The following is a 15838-nucleotide window of genomic DNA, read 5'->3' as shown; positions in this document are numbered from 1 at the left end:
TATCGCGCAGTTGTCTAGATCGGTTCCCTGATGGAAAGACCGAGCATCTGCACTCTGGGGTGCCTCTATCGCGACGAGGACCTGTTGATGCAGGATGTCGTTGGGTTATCGGTCGGGCGCAGGATGCGAGGTCGCATGCAAGTAATAATAAGATCTTGCAGTAGGTCTAATTACATAAGCTGCGGATCATGCCGCTGCACTAAACCACTATTGGCGTAAGGAGACAGCTTAGCGGTGAATTTGAGTGTTACGGGAAAGTCTCCCGAGACGCGCTGGGAATCTTTTCCGGGCTCTACACACTTCATTTACTGCTGCGGTAGAGATGCAGGCAGCGTTGCTGCGGTATTTCTCTGGTGTCTCGCTGCGTGGCGCTTGACCCATTCACTCCTTGTTGGCCCATTTTTTCACATTCTGAAGGCGTTCTTTGCGCCTTTGCAGGACTACACCCGATCAGTGCTTGACACGGTAAGTACTCCAACTTGGGGGTATCATGACTAGTCCTGTTCCTGGCAGACAGTGCCTGAAACCCTTGGTACCAACCGATGCCCTCAAGCCACATGTTTGCTTGTATTTGCTGGGTCCGCGAGCGTTCGATCATGGAATCATTTCGATGGGCGTAAGAGATGGCTATGTTAGGATTCTTTGTGGTTAAATTACCACAAGGGTTTTATGTGGCTATCGAGACGTGCCGTTGCTGCTCTCAACAGTGAATCGCGGGGCTGAAAGGGCTCAGCCTAGTGAGGCTTAGAGCTTACGAGTCTACGTATGATTTGAATCTGGGGGCGAGTGACAGGCAACCATGGCGCCCCTCAACTCAACGAACGGCAGCCGAGCGTGCCTTTCAACGGGGTAAAACTGTTGCTACGCGCAACGTTTTCGCCTGCTCCCTTGGTCGCTCTCTGCTAATTCTTCTCTCATCTCATACAAGAATGGATCCAGCCATACTGCGCTTGTTCACGATCCTGAACCGGCAGGTGCGAGGCAAAGCCGGAGCAATACCGAAAGAATATTTCGAGTTGTGTCGATGCCATCCAGAAGACTACTCTCGCCCTACAAAAGGCATTTCAGGAAAGGACCTCTTGATCACTGCAAGTCAACGGTGTTTGATGTGTAAAATAATCCAACAAGGATTGGAAGCAGCTCTTGGCACTCCGATTGACGAGAGGTACAATATCAAGTATAAACTGAAGGAAGGATTCGGCCTCAAGATCCATTACATGCTCAAAGATGACTGGAAGACGCGCAAAACATATCAGGTGTATGCCGCGCAAGGTGTGTCATGTCTTTGCATTCATCCAGCAGTGGACGACGTAATTGCTGACATGACTCAATCCTAGATCCAATGAAACTGCCAGATACTTCTGAAGAACTTCCATTGGGGCATGATATCCATAAAGATCCACTCTCGAGCGCATCCATTGCGCGTATCAAAGCAACCTTGGTGCAGTGCCGGGAAAACCATACTCACTGCCGGTCCGATTCTGCGTTTGCCCTGCCGACTCGCGTTTTATACGTGGGCAATCAAACGAAGCTACCATATCTTCTCTGCACTGAAAACGAAATCGGAGACTATGTCGCGTTGAGCCACTGTTGGGGCTCTGACAACACATTGAAGACAACTACCAACACACTAGAGGAACGGCAAAATGGGATCGACTGGCAGACTTTGCCGAAAACATTTCAAGATGCCATTCAAGTTACTCGAGAACTAGGCTTTGATTATATTTGGATCGATTCACTTTGTATCGTGCAAGATGATCCGTAAGTACCACTGCCCTTCGAACTGGCGCTGTTGCTGATGTAAGTTCCTAGTCAGGACTGGGAGAACGAGGCCGCTAAGATGGGATGCATATATGAAAAGGCGGTGCTGACGATTGCTGCGTCTGTGGCCGACGCGGACGATGCCGGATTCCTGCAGAACCGAGGCGAACATCTAAGCAAGTCGTACACGATCAATCATGAGAAGCTCGAGAAGGGCAAAGGTGAGTTTCGCATTCGCGAACATCTGCCAGCGCACAGGAGGCACGACATTGCTTCCAAAATCCGGGATTCATGGCGTTCAACCATCATTGGACCGGCGGCCCCAATGGAGCCTTTGGATCACCGAGCGTGGACTTTCCAGGAGCGACTCGTATCGCGAAGACTGTTGTCCTTCTGCAGAAGAGAGTATGAATGGGACTGCTTAAGTGGGACAGACTGTGAATGTGGCGGGCGACGAAGAGACTTCAACTCAGATGGATGGGACGCCAGAAACGGTAGCACACGCCAAGTGTATCAATCGTTGCTGCAGGAACATTTGGGGGATCCTGACGCTTTCCTTAAAGGACGTGACTCGAAAGAGTTGAGTATCGAACTGGCCATGAGGTTCAGCGCTCTACAACGCGGCCATCCAATGTCCTGTGGCCGATGTCCAGACTGCACGAAGCCTCGGAAGCTTACAGCGGAAGAGAAACGTGACCGAGCATACACTCTATGGCGAACCCATTTAGTCCCCGCTTACTCTCAGCTGAGTCTGACGAAGGAAACGGACCGCTTGCCAGCGCTCCAGGCAATCGCCCGAGGCCTTCATTCTCTGTGTGGAGAGTATATTGCGGGGATGTGGAAGGATGATCTACCTACCGCAATGGCCTGGACATCTGGAGCGTACGGCTCAAATGGGCCCCAGCCAGGACGTCCCGTGGACAAGAGGGCGCCGTCCTGGAGCTGGGCATCAATTGAGGGCGCGGTTGATCATTGTATCAACTTTGAAGACGAGTTCAAAGCCATCTGCGACCTTGCTGTTGTCCGAACGTGGCCTGAGAACTGCGAAGGCTTCTCGAATGTTGACTTTGCCGTGGCTGGCATGCGCGGACATCTTCTTCCTGCAACTCTGGAGGTGCGCAAGCTTGTGGCGAGGGAGGAGGGCGACCAGGCACAGAAGAGCACGTTTGAATATACGTGCACGATTGCAGAACACCGTTTCCTCATGTACCCAGACTCGGTGCTCGAGAGGGTAGACGATGCGCTGGAAAGGTCAACTACTGGCACGCAACAGGAGTTGTCGTGCCGGGTCACAGTTCTTGCGTCTCTTGTCATTCGAGGAAAGAGCTCGACCATCTCAGAGGATGACCATGACCATGACGATTTGCTTAACTTGACCAATGAACGACGGCTGGTGTTCTTGGTGCTGGACCGATATGAGGATGGCGAATCTCGGAGCCCTTACAGACGCATCGGCATCGTTCCGTTTGTGAATTCTAGGCTTTTGCCGGAGAACTGGTTCGAACAGTGGCAGCCAAGCATCTTCCTCCTTGCTTGATGTCAAACATGTTGGATGCTGGCCTCGCAAACGACCATACCAGTAGTACTGGCCTTCCGGTATCCTGGCAGGAATGGGGAGCAAAGTTGAAAAAGGTACTAGCGAGGCGTGGTGGGGCAGGCACGCAGTAGTACTGCATAGGTAGTAGCAGAAGCCTAAGGCCTAAAGCCTAAAAGCCTAAAAGCCTGAGGTGCACAGGCTCACTAGGCCTGCAGGAACTCGCATGCAGCCTGCACTGCCACCCATAATCATGCACGTTTATCTTGGCCTGGGCGGTGATCATCGTGCTTGGGGGTTTTTTCACGTTTGCACCGTCCGAGAATGTATCTACCTTCTGGCGTCTGTGAGAAGGCAGATTGTGAGTGCCCGGTGGCATTCTCTGTTCCGGCCTGTTGTCCAGATCCTTAGCATCTGCTGTGTGTTTCATGTCACGATACTCAAATCTCCCACCCATCAACGGCGGGGGTTCCGTGGTTCCATGGCTGGGCAGGCAATGGGCACTGGGCAGCTTGTTCTTGCCCAGATCCACTCGCAACCTTGGTAACCTTCGTACCCTTACCACCTCGCCCTTTCCCAGCATGTCAGCCAATCTCACTTCTCGTACCTGGCTGGGCCTGCTAGGCTAGGGAGTGAGTTCCTGCTGCCGGACAAAGCTCCGTGGCTCCCTTTCCACGAGAGAGCAGGACGAGATACTCACGGCGCGCAGAAAACAAGATAGAGTAACCCGTCAAGCTGTCCTCCTCCATTACCTCCCCTTGCCTGCAACCAGAGAATCCCAAGTGCCAGATCTGCAAGAAACTCCTCCCGTACTTCGTCTGCAGCTCCTTCCTGCCACCCCCGTCTATCCTCCGCTTCCCAGCCCCAGGAGAGGAGGGCCCCCAATCATCATTTGCCGACTCCGATCAAGTCACCCTGGTGCCCTGCCAACTTTTCTGGCTTCCTGCGCACTTGCGCACCCTGCAGCAAAAACCTAACCAATCCTGCACCTGCTGTACCAACGGCCTCTCCTACTCTTCGTCCGTCTTTCAAGAGGGCATTCTTCTCCAAAAATAATCCCATTGACTCTAAACTCCTCCAACTACCGATCGACGAAACATCTCCCACCCTTCGACCAACCCTGCCAACACAGCTTGCTCGAATCGTCTGAAACACGCCCGCTCCCGTCCGTCATCTGAGAGTCCCTCCGAAGTCGACAGCGCATGGTGTTTCAAGTCTCTATCCTGTCCTTCCCTTTCGTCACCTCCACCGTCATCGATACTACAGCTTCTTGACCTGGTTGTGGAAATGGGTGGAACACAGTATGGGAAATTCCAAGTAAGATCCCTCAGGAAGCTCGAGTCTGCTTTTCCAGTCCACTGACCTACGACAACAGGACTTCTGTCGCGACGCGACGCTACCTATATGCAATGTCAGACCGTTCCCCCTCCCGCGATAAGCTCCTCGTCCCCTTCTAACTGATTCCCAGATCCTCGTCACGAATAATCAACCACCTGGCCTGGCATATGGCGGCTGCGTGCTGCGCGGAATAACACTGAGTAACCACCGCAATCTCGCCAATTTGGGTTCAATACTGCTCTGTGGCATTGCTATTGTTGTCACACTGTTTCTGCTATGGCGCGCGGAAAGGAAAGCTGCTGCGGTCGGTCGCCGGGAAATGCAGATGTTTCTGGTCGGATATGTGGTCATTGAGATCTGCGAAATATTCACGGTTGGCGGATTTCCATTGAACAACGATGTGCGGAAAGGGTTCACGGCTGTCCATCTGGCCGCCATTGTAGCGACCATGTGGATTTTGCTCATGAATGCGGTAGTGGGTTACCAATTAGTCGACGACGGCACACCATTGTCAATGGGGTTGATCGGCTTCAGCGCCCTGGCATTGTTCATTGGAACTGGCTATATTGCCCTCGACACGGCCTTCTCCTGGACGGGGTTCTGGGACAGCTCGCTGGTCCCCCCGCACCAAAGCTACGCCCTCTACACGCTCTACCAGCTTGCGCCCTTGGTCTTCATGTTCTTGTTCTTCATCCTCGAATCGATACTGGTTCTCAAGATCCTCGGCGAAACGAAACCAATGGTCTACTTGGTCGCTGCTGCCCTCCTCTTTGCCATCGGTCAGATCTTTATGTATGTGATATCGAAGCACATATGCGAAGGAACCAGTGGCGACATCAACGGCACCCTTTTCGAGACTCTGTTCACGCTGCTCAGTGTCGTGGCGATATTTGTCTTCTGGTCATCAATCACCGAAGATGACTGGCCGATCCAGTGATCGTGGCAGGCCTATAGCTAGGGGATTTGAAAAGTCCGTCACAGGGAAAAAGTCTTAGGGTACACCAGATCTTGCCGTCGAGTTCTCCTCTTGGCCGGGGCGATTGCAGGTAAAGAATGATTTCTAATATCTTGAGACGGCGGAACCGACGCGACAGCCTCTGGCGTCAACAAGCAGCGTCCTTGTTGTTTATCGCAATATCCTAATGTTTCCCCATTGGACGGCTTGGGCATGATAGCTTGACGAGTTACGCAGCGTTTGGCATCTGTGAAATGTGTATTGATCACAATTTCCGGGGGGGTTCAGGTTTCAGTCGATTTCAGCGTGAATCATGGGCGAAAACAAATTTTGCCCGTCGACTTGAGGGCTGTGAGCTGGCATCATACAGCAACCATTTGACCTAGACTAGAATATAGTAGTAGTCCGGCAAGGATATATTTTGTGCTGGACGGACAATACATGAGATCTCTCTCCATCTTGGTTTTCGAAACAGGATTTTGCATACAGTTCGACAGCAGAATACTCCGTATTCCAGGACGGAGCACCAATAGTTCCGGGCATGGCTTTTCCAGCAGGTAGCTACCAACGAAGAGCCGCCGTGCAATACATTAGAGGACCAGTTTTACTCCGACGCACGGTAATGTCCATTCCGAGCGCCCTAGTAAGTTCCTCAACCAGTGCGTTCCGATCCCTGTATCCAGCAGTGACGGCAAAGTCGTCGCCGAAGCTGTTGTTTCTGCCCCGGTCGCGGTTGAAGTTCCCACCAAAGTCTGCTGTGCTTCATCGAGCAGTGCCTCTGTCGAGCTTTTGACCGCATTTGCAAGGCCGGCGAATGTTGTCTGCGCAACCTCTGTGAGGAAGCCTCCCATATCAGATGCCCCATTACCATTGTTCGCTTGTCCCGTCATATTCCATACATCGCTCGAGAAATTCGTGGTATATAGCCTCGGAGTGAACCAAGTCGCAATCGTTTCATAGGAAGATAGCCCGCCAGCGACGGAATGTTGAGATGGCGGGATAGGTAGGTCGATGAAACACCGATTTGACCAGTGACATGATGATGCAAAGAGAATTATAAGCAGAAAGGAGCAATATATGCACGGTCGGTTGAGGAGGTAGGTCAGCACGAGTAAAAGGATAAGATGTATGGGCGAAAGGCTGAGGGGAAGAGGGAGCAAAAGGAGTGGAAGGTATCTGAAGGCATGACCGCTGTTAGAACATGTTTGAAATGTTTGTGCGAGGGGGCGTGGACAGGAGGAGAAGACAAAAGAGGCGACAGCGCACTTACGAGCGAAGACAATACATTGGCATTGATATGGTGTGCTCTTGAGGTCTGTGAACGTAGAGGGAAATAATCGAGAACTTGGGACTCGCGGGTAGGTACTGCAGACTGGGAGGGGAACCGGGTTGCGAACTGTGCGGGAGTGGAACTTTTGCCAGACGGTGTGGAACTTGAACACGCTGGCTCGGCCGAGTAGAACGAATGAGCGCGTCTGTTTTACTACCACCATATGTAGTAAATAGTTGGTACGCAGTACTGCTGCGCCCAGAACTAATGGGTTTGAAAGAACATCTCAAGGCTGCAGCACCAGTGGCACCAGCCTGATGATACCATGTCCCTGTATTGACACTGATCCTGGGCGTTGAGATGGGCTTCTCCCTTCAACCTGCAGGTGTCGTTAGGCGCAAGAGACGCCTCACTAGCCATCTGGGAGGGCCACTAGGCTCTGTCGGGGCGACGCAGGGGGGTTGGTTCGCAGCCGGGAGGATCTAGCAGTTGAGTGGCAGGGCTGGCAGCGGGCACGTGCTGCTGGCCGCAGTCATGATCGAATAATTGGAGCTACGAGACTGCGGAGAAATTTTGACGAAGCCACTCTCGCCATATCGGTTTAATTCATCTCATCTGTCTTTCACCTTCCTTTAGATTGCTCAGGGCGCCGTGTTTTCATCAGCAAACATCATCCGCCCACCTTTCCAGGTTGATCGTGTGTTGAAAGCGACGTCTTCTTTTCCCTGCACGTTTCGGTGCTGCCATTCATTCTCGCCTCTTCCTGCTTCCCGGTGTAGCATCCGGGCGACGCAGAACTCTCGTCGTTTGCTTTGTAAACCTCAGATCGCGAGCCCGTCTGCCTGGACATCCTTGGACTGACTGGAATAATGTCATCCAACGACCTACAAGCTTTGTTTGCCAACTTGGTGCTGAAGCCTCGCGACTCTCCAGCCCCATCCCACACGCCACTCCAATCCAATTCTGCTGGTCAATCTTCCCCGTTTACTGGCGCCTCTCCGCTGCCTTCGAGTCCCCCTACCGTCACGTCTGTTGCGAACCGTAACGCCTACAGCCAAATGGCGCAGCCCGTCGCAGCTCCGCCCTCTGCCACTGCGCAGTCGTTGCTGAACCTGCTCAATTTTGGTCCTGCTACCTCTACACCTCCGAAGGCAAACTCAAGACCTCTTTCCTCAGCCGGCAATGCCACTGCGGTCCCGGAAGACAAGAATGACAAGCCAGCAGGGAATGCTGCGGGACAAGGGCCTTCGACTTCAGCTTCGGATCTGCTCGCGAAGTTGATGTCTCCCTCCCCTGCACAGGATGGATCAAAAACGCGATCTCCCCTAAATCTGGAAGATCAAGGCGGCGGTGGCGATCAAGCACATTCAACGGCTGCCCGCGATGCGTCCCAAGATGCACTCCTCAAGCTTCTCAGCAGAACCCATCTTGGCAACTCCGTCAGCACGCGCCAGAATCAGATTGAGAAACCACAGACTCCAGTACCAGATGTTCCCGACACGAAATCGGCAGAAGCAAAACCGACAAAGACAGCGTCACCAGCTGCTCTATTCGGTTCCAACTCCACAGCCGAGGTGCCTCTGTTCGGTGCTCCTGGTAATGACACTAAGAACACGACCCAAAATCAACCCATGTTCACCTATACGAACCCTTTCGAAGCACTACAAGCATCTTTGAGTGCTTCCCGAGCACAAACTCCCCAAGAAGGGACGACTTCTTCCAAGTCTGCCAATGCTGATGTTTCCCAACCAAGCATTGAGTCTGGTCATGATCTGCCCGAAGACACAAATACTCGCACGGCCACAGGTGACAAGGTTGCCAAGCGGAAAATCCTCACTCCAAAAATACCGTTGGCATCAAAGAATACCACAGTGTCTCGCGAAGGTTCAATCGCTCCAGCAACTCGAGAGGTCGAAGCAGAAGCCGCAGCTCCGGCGGAAGACCCAGTGGCATCCGCTCCAGCAGAGACGAAGTCGACAAACGAAGTGAATGAGATAATACGCCCGGATTCTGACAAGGGTGCAAAACAAGACCAAGGTTCTGGCGCCGAGAACATGGTTGAACAGCCAGCCGACGGCGATGAATGGGAAGATGCGGAAGAGTTACCGAATAAGGAGGCCTCCCGGGTTGTGCCCGTTTACAATTTCCCAATCAAGCCCTTTGTGTCGATCACCTTGCAATTGACAAAACCCTCAAGTGTCGGCATTAGAGAAGATGCAGTGATGGATATATCCAGACTCAAGAAGGAATTTGATCAACTGGACCGTTCTTTGGCAGCTGCAACATCGAAGTACATCGCCTATGCCTTGGTCAAGAACGGCGGTATGCGCATCATCAGACAAGACGACGGTAGTGATCGACAAGTCTTTAAGAATTCTCATGACCGCATATTCAATGTGTCACTGTGTACCACCTCTGCTGCTGGCGAACCATCGGACGATCAGGCGCTTCTTGGGACTGGGGTGAGCGGTGCCGTTTATTACGCAACGATTAACAAAGACGGGAATGACTTGTTTGAAAAAAATGAGCTTGACAGCGAAAGCCTCATTTTCCCCCCTTACCCTCCGGCTGATGAGAATGTATCTGGTGGGGTCCTCAAAACCCGGGCCAAAAGAAGCTCTCGCCACCCTGAGTTCTTCGCAATTGGACGTGGCAAGGCAATCCATCTCGTCTGGCCAGCAACTGCGCTCTCCTCGCGGTACGGTATCAGTGAGCACAATCGGCGTGTCGACGTCGAAAAATTCTTTCAAGAACGATCTCTTCAGATCTCGACCGGCAAGGCAGGGAAAGACTTCATCTTCAGCGAAGACGACACGTTGATCGTTTCTTTGGACAAGACTGGAAGATTAAGATTCTGGGATATTCGTAAGCTGATTGACGAGTCTAATGCCACTTCGACCCGACTTGCGAGTATGACTGTGGATCTTCCGATCTTGTCCCTTTCGACCGCATCCCCTGCCGAGAAGTCATGGCCGACGTCAGTTCTCTTCGTAGACAAGGCTCGTCCATATGTCAAAGGAGGAGCGCTCCGCTACGTTCTTGTCGGGTTGAGGCAGAATCACACTCTACAACTCTGGGACATTGCTCTCGGGAAAGCCGTTCAGGAGATCAACTTCCCTCATGAGAATGAGACTGATGGGATCTGCAGCGTCTGCTACCATGCTAACAGCGGGATCATTGTTGTCGGTCACCCGACCAGAAACTCGCTCTTTTTTATCCACCTCTCAGCGCCACGTTATACGATTAGTACTTCTCTGAGCCAAGCTGCATACGTGCAGCACATTGCTGCAAAGGATCCGGAATTACCCAAGCCTGATTCAACAGCCTGTATGAGTGGAATCCGGGAAATGTCGTTTACAGGGAGCGGCCAGCTACGAAGCGTTGAGCTCCTCCCACTTTATCGAACTGGGGAAGAGCAAAGGGCTGTTGACGAGAAGACACCGCTGTTCGAGCTCTACGTGGTGCACTCAAAAGGCGTTACGTGCCTCAACATTACCAAGGAAGATCTCGGCTGGGATTCAAGCAACAAGGTGGTTCATGGGATCGATGCTGCCAAGGAAGGTTACGTGAGCTTGAAAGAGCTGCGCCTCGGAAGTGTGATCGAAGAAGGACCCCGAGACAAGAGCCCAGCCGAAGAAGCACCAGCAAGTAAGACGCCGAAAAAGAAGCAAGGCAAAAAGCCTTCGTCTTCTGTCGAGCGTGTGGAGACTGTACAGCCTGAAGATTTGGGCCCCGGGAAACCGGGGTTGACACAGCCTCTCAGCAACGGCGCCGAAGCGCTCAGGGAGACGACAAACATTGAAACTCCTTTGCCAAAGGAAAATAAGAAGAGTAAGAAGAAATCTGCCACAGCCAATGAGTCACGGGCCCCTGACAAGGTCTCGGTCGCCGACTCAATTGCAAAAACAGCGTCAACGACAATGGCTACTCCGCAACCTGCACACGTGGCACCCGTTGAGGAGCAAGCTTTTGCACCTGCATCTGCGGCTGGCCTACTGGATTCAACTGCTGAAGCACCGGCGAAACCTGAAGCCGTCACTGTTGGCATATCTGGGGGCTGGCTGGACAAAGAACTAAAGAAAGTCGAGAAAGCTGTATCCACTGAGTTCCATAAAGAGCTGGACACCCTCTATCAGAACATCCAGAATGATAGGAACGTCCAGGACTCCGCCGCCATTGCTCGCCAGGAAGCCCTACTCCGTTTGGTCTCGACCACTCTGAGCAACAACGTCGAGAAATCACTTTCTCGTATTCTTTCAACCCAGATGCAGCAATCGATTGTTCCAGCACTTACAGGGGCTACAGTCCAAGCTGTGAGTAGCCAAGTGGGAGAAGCCGTGGCGAAATGCCTCCATTCTCTGGTGCCCCATGAGTTGGGCGTGCAACTGCCTGTTGTTCTCAATGCAGCTCTGCAAAGTCCGCACATGATTCGAACGATTTCAGACACAGTCTCGCAAAAGATTTCCAGACAGATCGAAACCCAGCTGAACGATGTCATGCAGAAACATGTTGTGCCGACATTCAAAACCCTAGCAGTTTCAGCAGCGGAAAAAGCCGCATCTGAGTCTGAAGTCCGCCTGCGCAATGAGATCCGCCAACTGGAGAATGACCGCCGAAATGACCTGACGAGGCTAGAAAAGTTGGGTCAGGTCCTTCAAGCCACGGCCGAGGCGTTGCAGCAAATGTCCGACACTCAAGTGGCCTTTCAAGGCCAAATTCTCAAAGATCGTCGACAGCTCGCCCTCCTCGGAGAACCCAGCTCATCTCCAGTATCTCGTCAGGTGTCGACAGCTCGTATGACACCATCGCCACGAGCCCCTGCCCGACCCATAGTCCAGCGACAGAAGACCAAGGAGGAGCTGGAGTTGGAAGAGATCAGCCTCTTGATGAACGATGGGCGGTACGAGGAAGCTTCCATCAAATGGCTTCAGTCGGCTCAACCGTCAGAGCTATTCGACAAACTGTTCATTCACTTCACTCCAGAGTATCTGGCAACAGATGTCTCACCGCTGATCGCCTTTTCGATCGCCGTCACCATCGGAAATACTCTTACGACAAATACGGCTCAACGACTTGAATGGATTGCTGCCGCATTCAATGCTGTCGATCTTGCTGTAAGTGCTCGTCGATATCTGTGTTTTCGTGCCCTAACACCCTGCTCTAGGATCCTGAGATCTCCGATCTAGCGCAACATGCACCTGCACTGTTGAGTTCCTTGATCCAGAAACTCGAACGACTATACATGACGATTGCGGAGCGTGACCCGTCCGACCCGGCGCTGCAAATCATGCCGGTTGTATCAAGGAAAGCTAAGGAGATGAGGGCCACTTTAGAGGGACCAGCTTGGCGTGGTGTTGCTGTTTAGGTCTGCGGTTGGGTTTAGATAGTATGGCAAAGCTTCACAAACCCTTACCACCAGCAGCAGCGGGCTCCATCAGGGGGGTTAAAGGATGACACGGACGTGAAGGCTTGAGTGCTATGTGAACACTGGATACAAGGAAAGTGTTTTATGATATGCATCAGAGGGGCGAAAATTCAGACGTTGCAGTATGTGGTGAATTTTTGTTTCCTTCTTTCGTTTCCAGCTCGATTTGTGCATCACAGTCGCCGCCGTTCACATCTGATGTAGATTCAGGGTCGTCGTGATGGCCTTCCGGGAGATGTGGTCTTTGTCGAACGCCCTTCCCAGACACTATATCACAATTCACCAGGTCCAATATTCACCCTCTTCCTGCAGGACGCCTGGCAGAGGCACATGAAGTCCTGGGTTGTGATAGAGATTTTTCCCTTGTTTTCGTTTTCAGACTGCGACTCGTTGTTCGACTGCACTTTACTTTCTTTCGAGCCTTACACGATTCGGTTCCTGTCTCATTTTCCATTGACGGAGGAAACTTGCCCAGTTGCTTGCCGCTATGACTTCCCTTTGCAAGAGAAATGACACCACGGATGAACATGGACGAGAATATTCTCCACAGTTTGGCATCTCAGAGGTCGCAAGAGTGCCAACTAATGGATCTGACCCTGGGCAGGCTGGCGAAATTGCACGAGGCTGAAGTCGCCATTCTGGACGACCTGTACCGAGCAGACCGGTGGCGCTGGACCCCCGAGCATGGTCTGCAGGTAGGACTCCCTCAGGACCTGCAAGTTCGATGGTTCTCGCGCGAATCGGTCTGGGACTTGCAGAACCGAGTTCGCCCATTGACTCTTCCTGACGGTGACCCGGACCTGAACGCGCATCGACGCTTGGAAAAGCAAGAATATGTGTGGCTTTTATCGCAGATGCTACACTACAAGTTGGGGTTCGCACTGACTCCTGTAAGTCCCTTCCTGACCGGCCGTCTGATGACTCGTTTGTAGGTGGAAGCTACTGTCAACGCTCTAACGGTGATATCTAGGTCGATGCCGCGGCCAGGATTGCGACCGCCCTCCGCACTGGCAACGTACAACAGCCACGCAAACTTAAGCATCGGGCGCAGAAACTAAGAGAAGAGTACCAAGCTTATCATAATCTTCGGAACACAGAGTTGCAACAATTAGGCTCAGCCGTCAATCTGCAAACAAGCCTTGTTGAAGATGGACCAGAAGGAGAAAACGGAATCGAAGACGGTGCGTCTGATGACGGGACAGGTCCGGCACACTTTTCGGTTGAATCTGGTTTGAAGAGGCCCTTGGAGTCAGAGAACATGAGAGCCAACAAAGAGGCCGTTGCCCTCGGTCCTTTCGACAGAGATAACAGTATTAACGTCAATGGAGCAGACCTGTATGAAGGGGAGACGACCGTCACGGTCTCCGCCACGCGCCACAGTCAGGCCCAGGCAGCCATGAGATCAAACCTGTCCAATCCAGCAAGAAGACCATGGGTTTCTCACTTTCAAACCCTTCTGAAGGCCTTCGACTCGCTCCCGTCAAAACCACGTGGAGTTCCGTACAGTGAGCAAAACGGTACAGAGAAGTCCGCGCAGGGAGCCCGGCCTCTCACTTCTCTAGGAAGAGACGCACCAGCTCCGTCCAAGAGCAAAAAGGCTGCAAGTTCTGGAGTTATGAGTGAGAGGGTGAACACAGACAGCACAAAATCCTTCACTGCTCGACCTCACAAGCCTCGCTCTTCGGTCGACGCCTTGGCTTCACTAGAGAATGCTATTCAGCGACAAATTCGAAGGAGGCCACCTGCCCTGGAGGGAGCTGACCGTTGTCCCAGTGAGGAGCCAGGGACTGAGAGCTTTCAGTGCAACGTCTTGCAAAAGCAACATAAAGCCGAAACACCCTTCCCTCGGACTGGGGCGAACTGTTTGGCGGGCAAAAATACAGGCCCACGGATCTCCGAACCAGACACTACTGGCCTATCTCATTCCGAGGATACTGCGCCATGCATCACGGAGCTGGAGCAAGTACCTCAATCAAGAAATCACCCTCCCATCTATATTGTTATCGAGGACTCGGACAGCGAGCAACCACCACAGCATTATCAACGGGATAAAATAACTTCATCGTCAAGGTTGAAAAGGAGAAAGCCCCGTGTCAAGGTTGTGAATAACTTGGGTACCGCTGATCCAGGTAGATCCATCTTTTCAATGCCACGTAGTGATGTTGATGGCGATGATGGCTCTCGACTGTTCAGTCCACAGGGAAGCTCATCGAGTGTGCCGCCGAGGATCAGTGCCAGATTCCTTCAAACAAAAAGATCGGCCGTGAATCCCGGGAACAGAATCAAAAATAAGATACCTGCTACAGTACGAAACAGTATGCAAAATGTCTCATCCGACCGGGGGAATCGGCGCGGGATGCAATCTGGAGATGCTTGCACGTCAAAAGCGCATCCCAATGCTGCGATAGATACAATCCCAGGGAAAGATTCAGAAGCACCTAAGGCCACCGGCTTCGAGGAGAGTGCTACAGACTGGTCCCCGGGTAACTTGAACCAGGAAGACCAAGAAAATCAATCAATGAGAATGATTCCTGACGGAAGCCACCAGGGGGCCGAAAAGGGAGCTCGAAGAAGAGGTTGCGAATCAAGCAATATATACCCTCCGAGATCGATCACTGGGTCGAACACTATGCTATCCAACATCGGAAGAGCCTCATCACCACCGAAGCGGAATCTTTCTGCGTGCGCACAGCCCTTGTTCCTCCAGCAAGAGACTCGCAAAATGGGCAGAAACGAAACGGAGAGTCATTACAATACACGATCGTACAAACGAGTCCGCGCATGGAAGAAGAAACCGCCAAAAAAGCCAAAGTGCCCAAAGCAACAGCCACGAATGGCTGAAACCACATTGGCAGTCTCTGACATCTATGCCCAAGTCGACACGGGTCGGAAAAACATTGACGAGGTCGTCGACGAGCTGCGGCACAGTTCTCAGACATTTGCGACGAGCTTTCAAACTCCACGCAAAACCAAACGATCCCACTCTACGGCGTTCAACGAGGTTAGTGTCTCTTTCAAGCGCGGCAAGGGGAGACCGAACAGGGATAACACGACATACGAACTAATGAAAGGAACAACCCCAGGAGCGCCAAAGAGCCCCATACCACGAGCCGACGACGTAACCATATTTCCTAGACTAGAGTATCTCATGGGATGTGACGAGAACGGCGTCCCTGCGAGACGTGCGGCTTTCCGTCGACCAACTCCTCTCACTCACACCATCCGCAATCAAGTAGGCGAACCCCTCCCCCGCGAGGAGACGCCCCTTGAGGAACTCCTCAGATGTGACCAAGAGCGGCGGCGGCGGGATCCAAAGACGAAAGCAAATTTCTGGGGCCGATTTCCCAAGCCATCTCCTTGGAGGAGCGGGAAAGGTGTCTGGTGCAAGCCAGTCAACTCGACAACAATGCCTTTCAGGGGATTTGGGCCAAGGAGACCACGGACAACGGGATGAGCAAAGAATAGTTTTCCGCAAGAAGGCCGGGTCTGCTCTGATGTGCTTCTTGAAGTCTTGAGGGATGGTTTAGACAGGACACTCTCCTTGGTCTTGTGGTC

At 52.5% G+C, this 15838-nt stretch overlaps 4 protein-coding genes across 4 annotated transcripts; all 4 read left to right on the top strand.

The window, feature by feature from the left end:
• Positions 1 to 929: 929 nt before the first annotated feature.
• Positions 930 to 3298, top strand: AYL99_08558 (hypothetical protein; the record flags this gene model as incomplete). The annotated part of the gene is made up of 3 exons (XM_018840066.1): positions 930 to 1272; positions 1338 to 1761; positions 1813 to 3298. The coding sequence occupies 3 exons, from the start codon at positions 930 to 932 to the stop codon at positions 3296 to 3298; spliced, it is 2253 nt and encodes a 750-aa protein (XP_018691187.1).
• A 1284-nt stretch (positions 3299 to 4582) lies between these two features.
• On the top strand, positions 4583 to 5570 carry AYL99_08557 (hypothetical protein; the record flags this gene model as incomplete). Its single annotated transcript, XM_018840065.1, has 3 exons — positions 4583 to 4612; positions 4671 to 4706; positions 4764 to 5570. The coding sequence occupies 3 exons, from the start codon at positions 4583 to 4585 to the stop codon at positions 5568 to 5570; spliced, it is 873 nt and encodes a 290-aa protein (XP_018691186.1).
• Positions 5571 to 7727: 2157 nt separating this feature from the next.
• On the top strand, positions 7728 to 12223 carry AYL99_08556 (hypothetical protein; the record flags this gene model as incomplete). The annotated part of the gene is made up of 2 exons (XM_018840064.1): positions 7728 to 11972; positions 12023 to 12223. 2 exons carry the CDS (start codon positions 7728 to 7730, stop codon positions 12221 to 12223), a joined length of 4446 nt encoding a protein of 1481 aa, XP_018691185.1.
• A 587-nt stretch (positions 12224 to 12810) lies between these two features.
• AYL99_08555 (hypothetical protein) lies at positions 12811 to 15737 on the top strand (the record flags this gene model as incomplete). Its single annotated transcript, XM_018840063.1, has 2 exons — positions 12811 to 13173; positions 13254 to 15737. The coding sequence occupies 2 exons, from the start codon at positions 12811 to 12813 to the stop codon at positions 15735 to 15737; spliced, it is 2847 nt and encodes a 948-aa protein (XP_018691184.1).
• Positions 15738 to 15838: the final 101 nt, after the last annotated feature.

The sequence above is a fragment of the Fonsecaea erecta genome (assembly GCF_001651985.1).
Source record: "Fonsecaea erecta strain CBS 125763 chromosome Unknown Scaff7, whole genome shotgun sequence".
In the NCBI taxonomy this organism is placed as follows: domain Eukaryota; kingdom Fungi; phylum Ascomycota; class Eurotiomycetes; order Chaetothyriales; family Herpotrichiellaceae; genus Fonsecaea; species Fonsecaea erecta.
The sequence above is the reverse complement of the archived record's forward strand: the minus strand, read 5'-3'. Positions and strand labels throughout refer to the sequence as shown.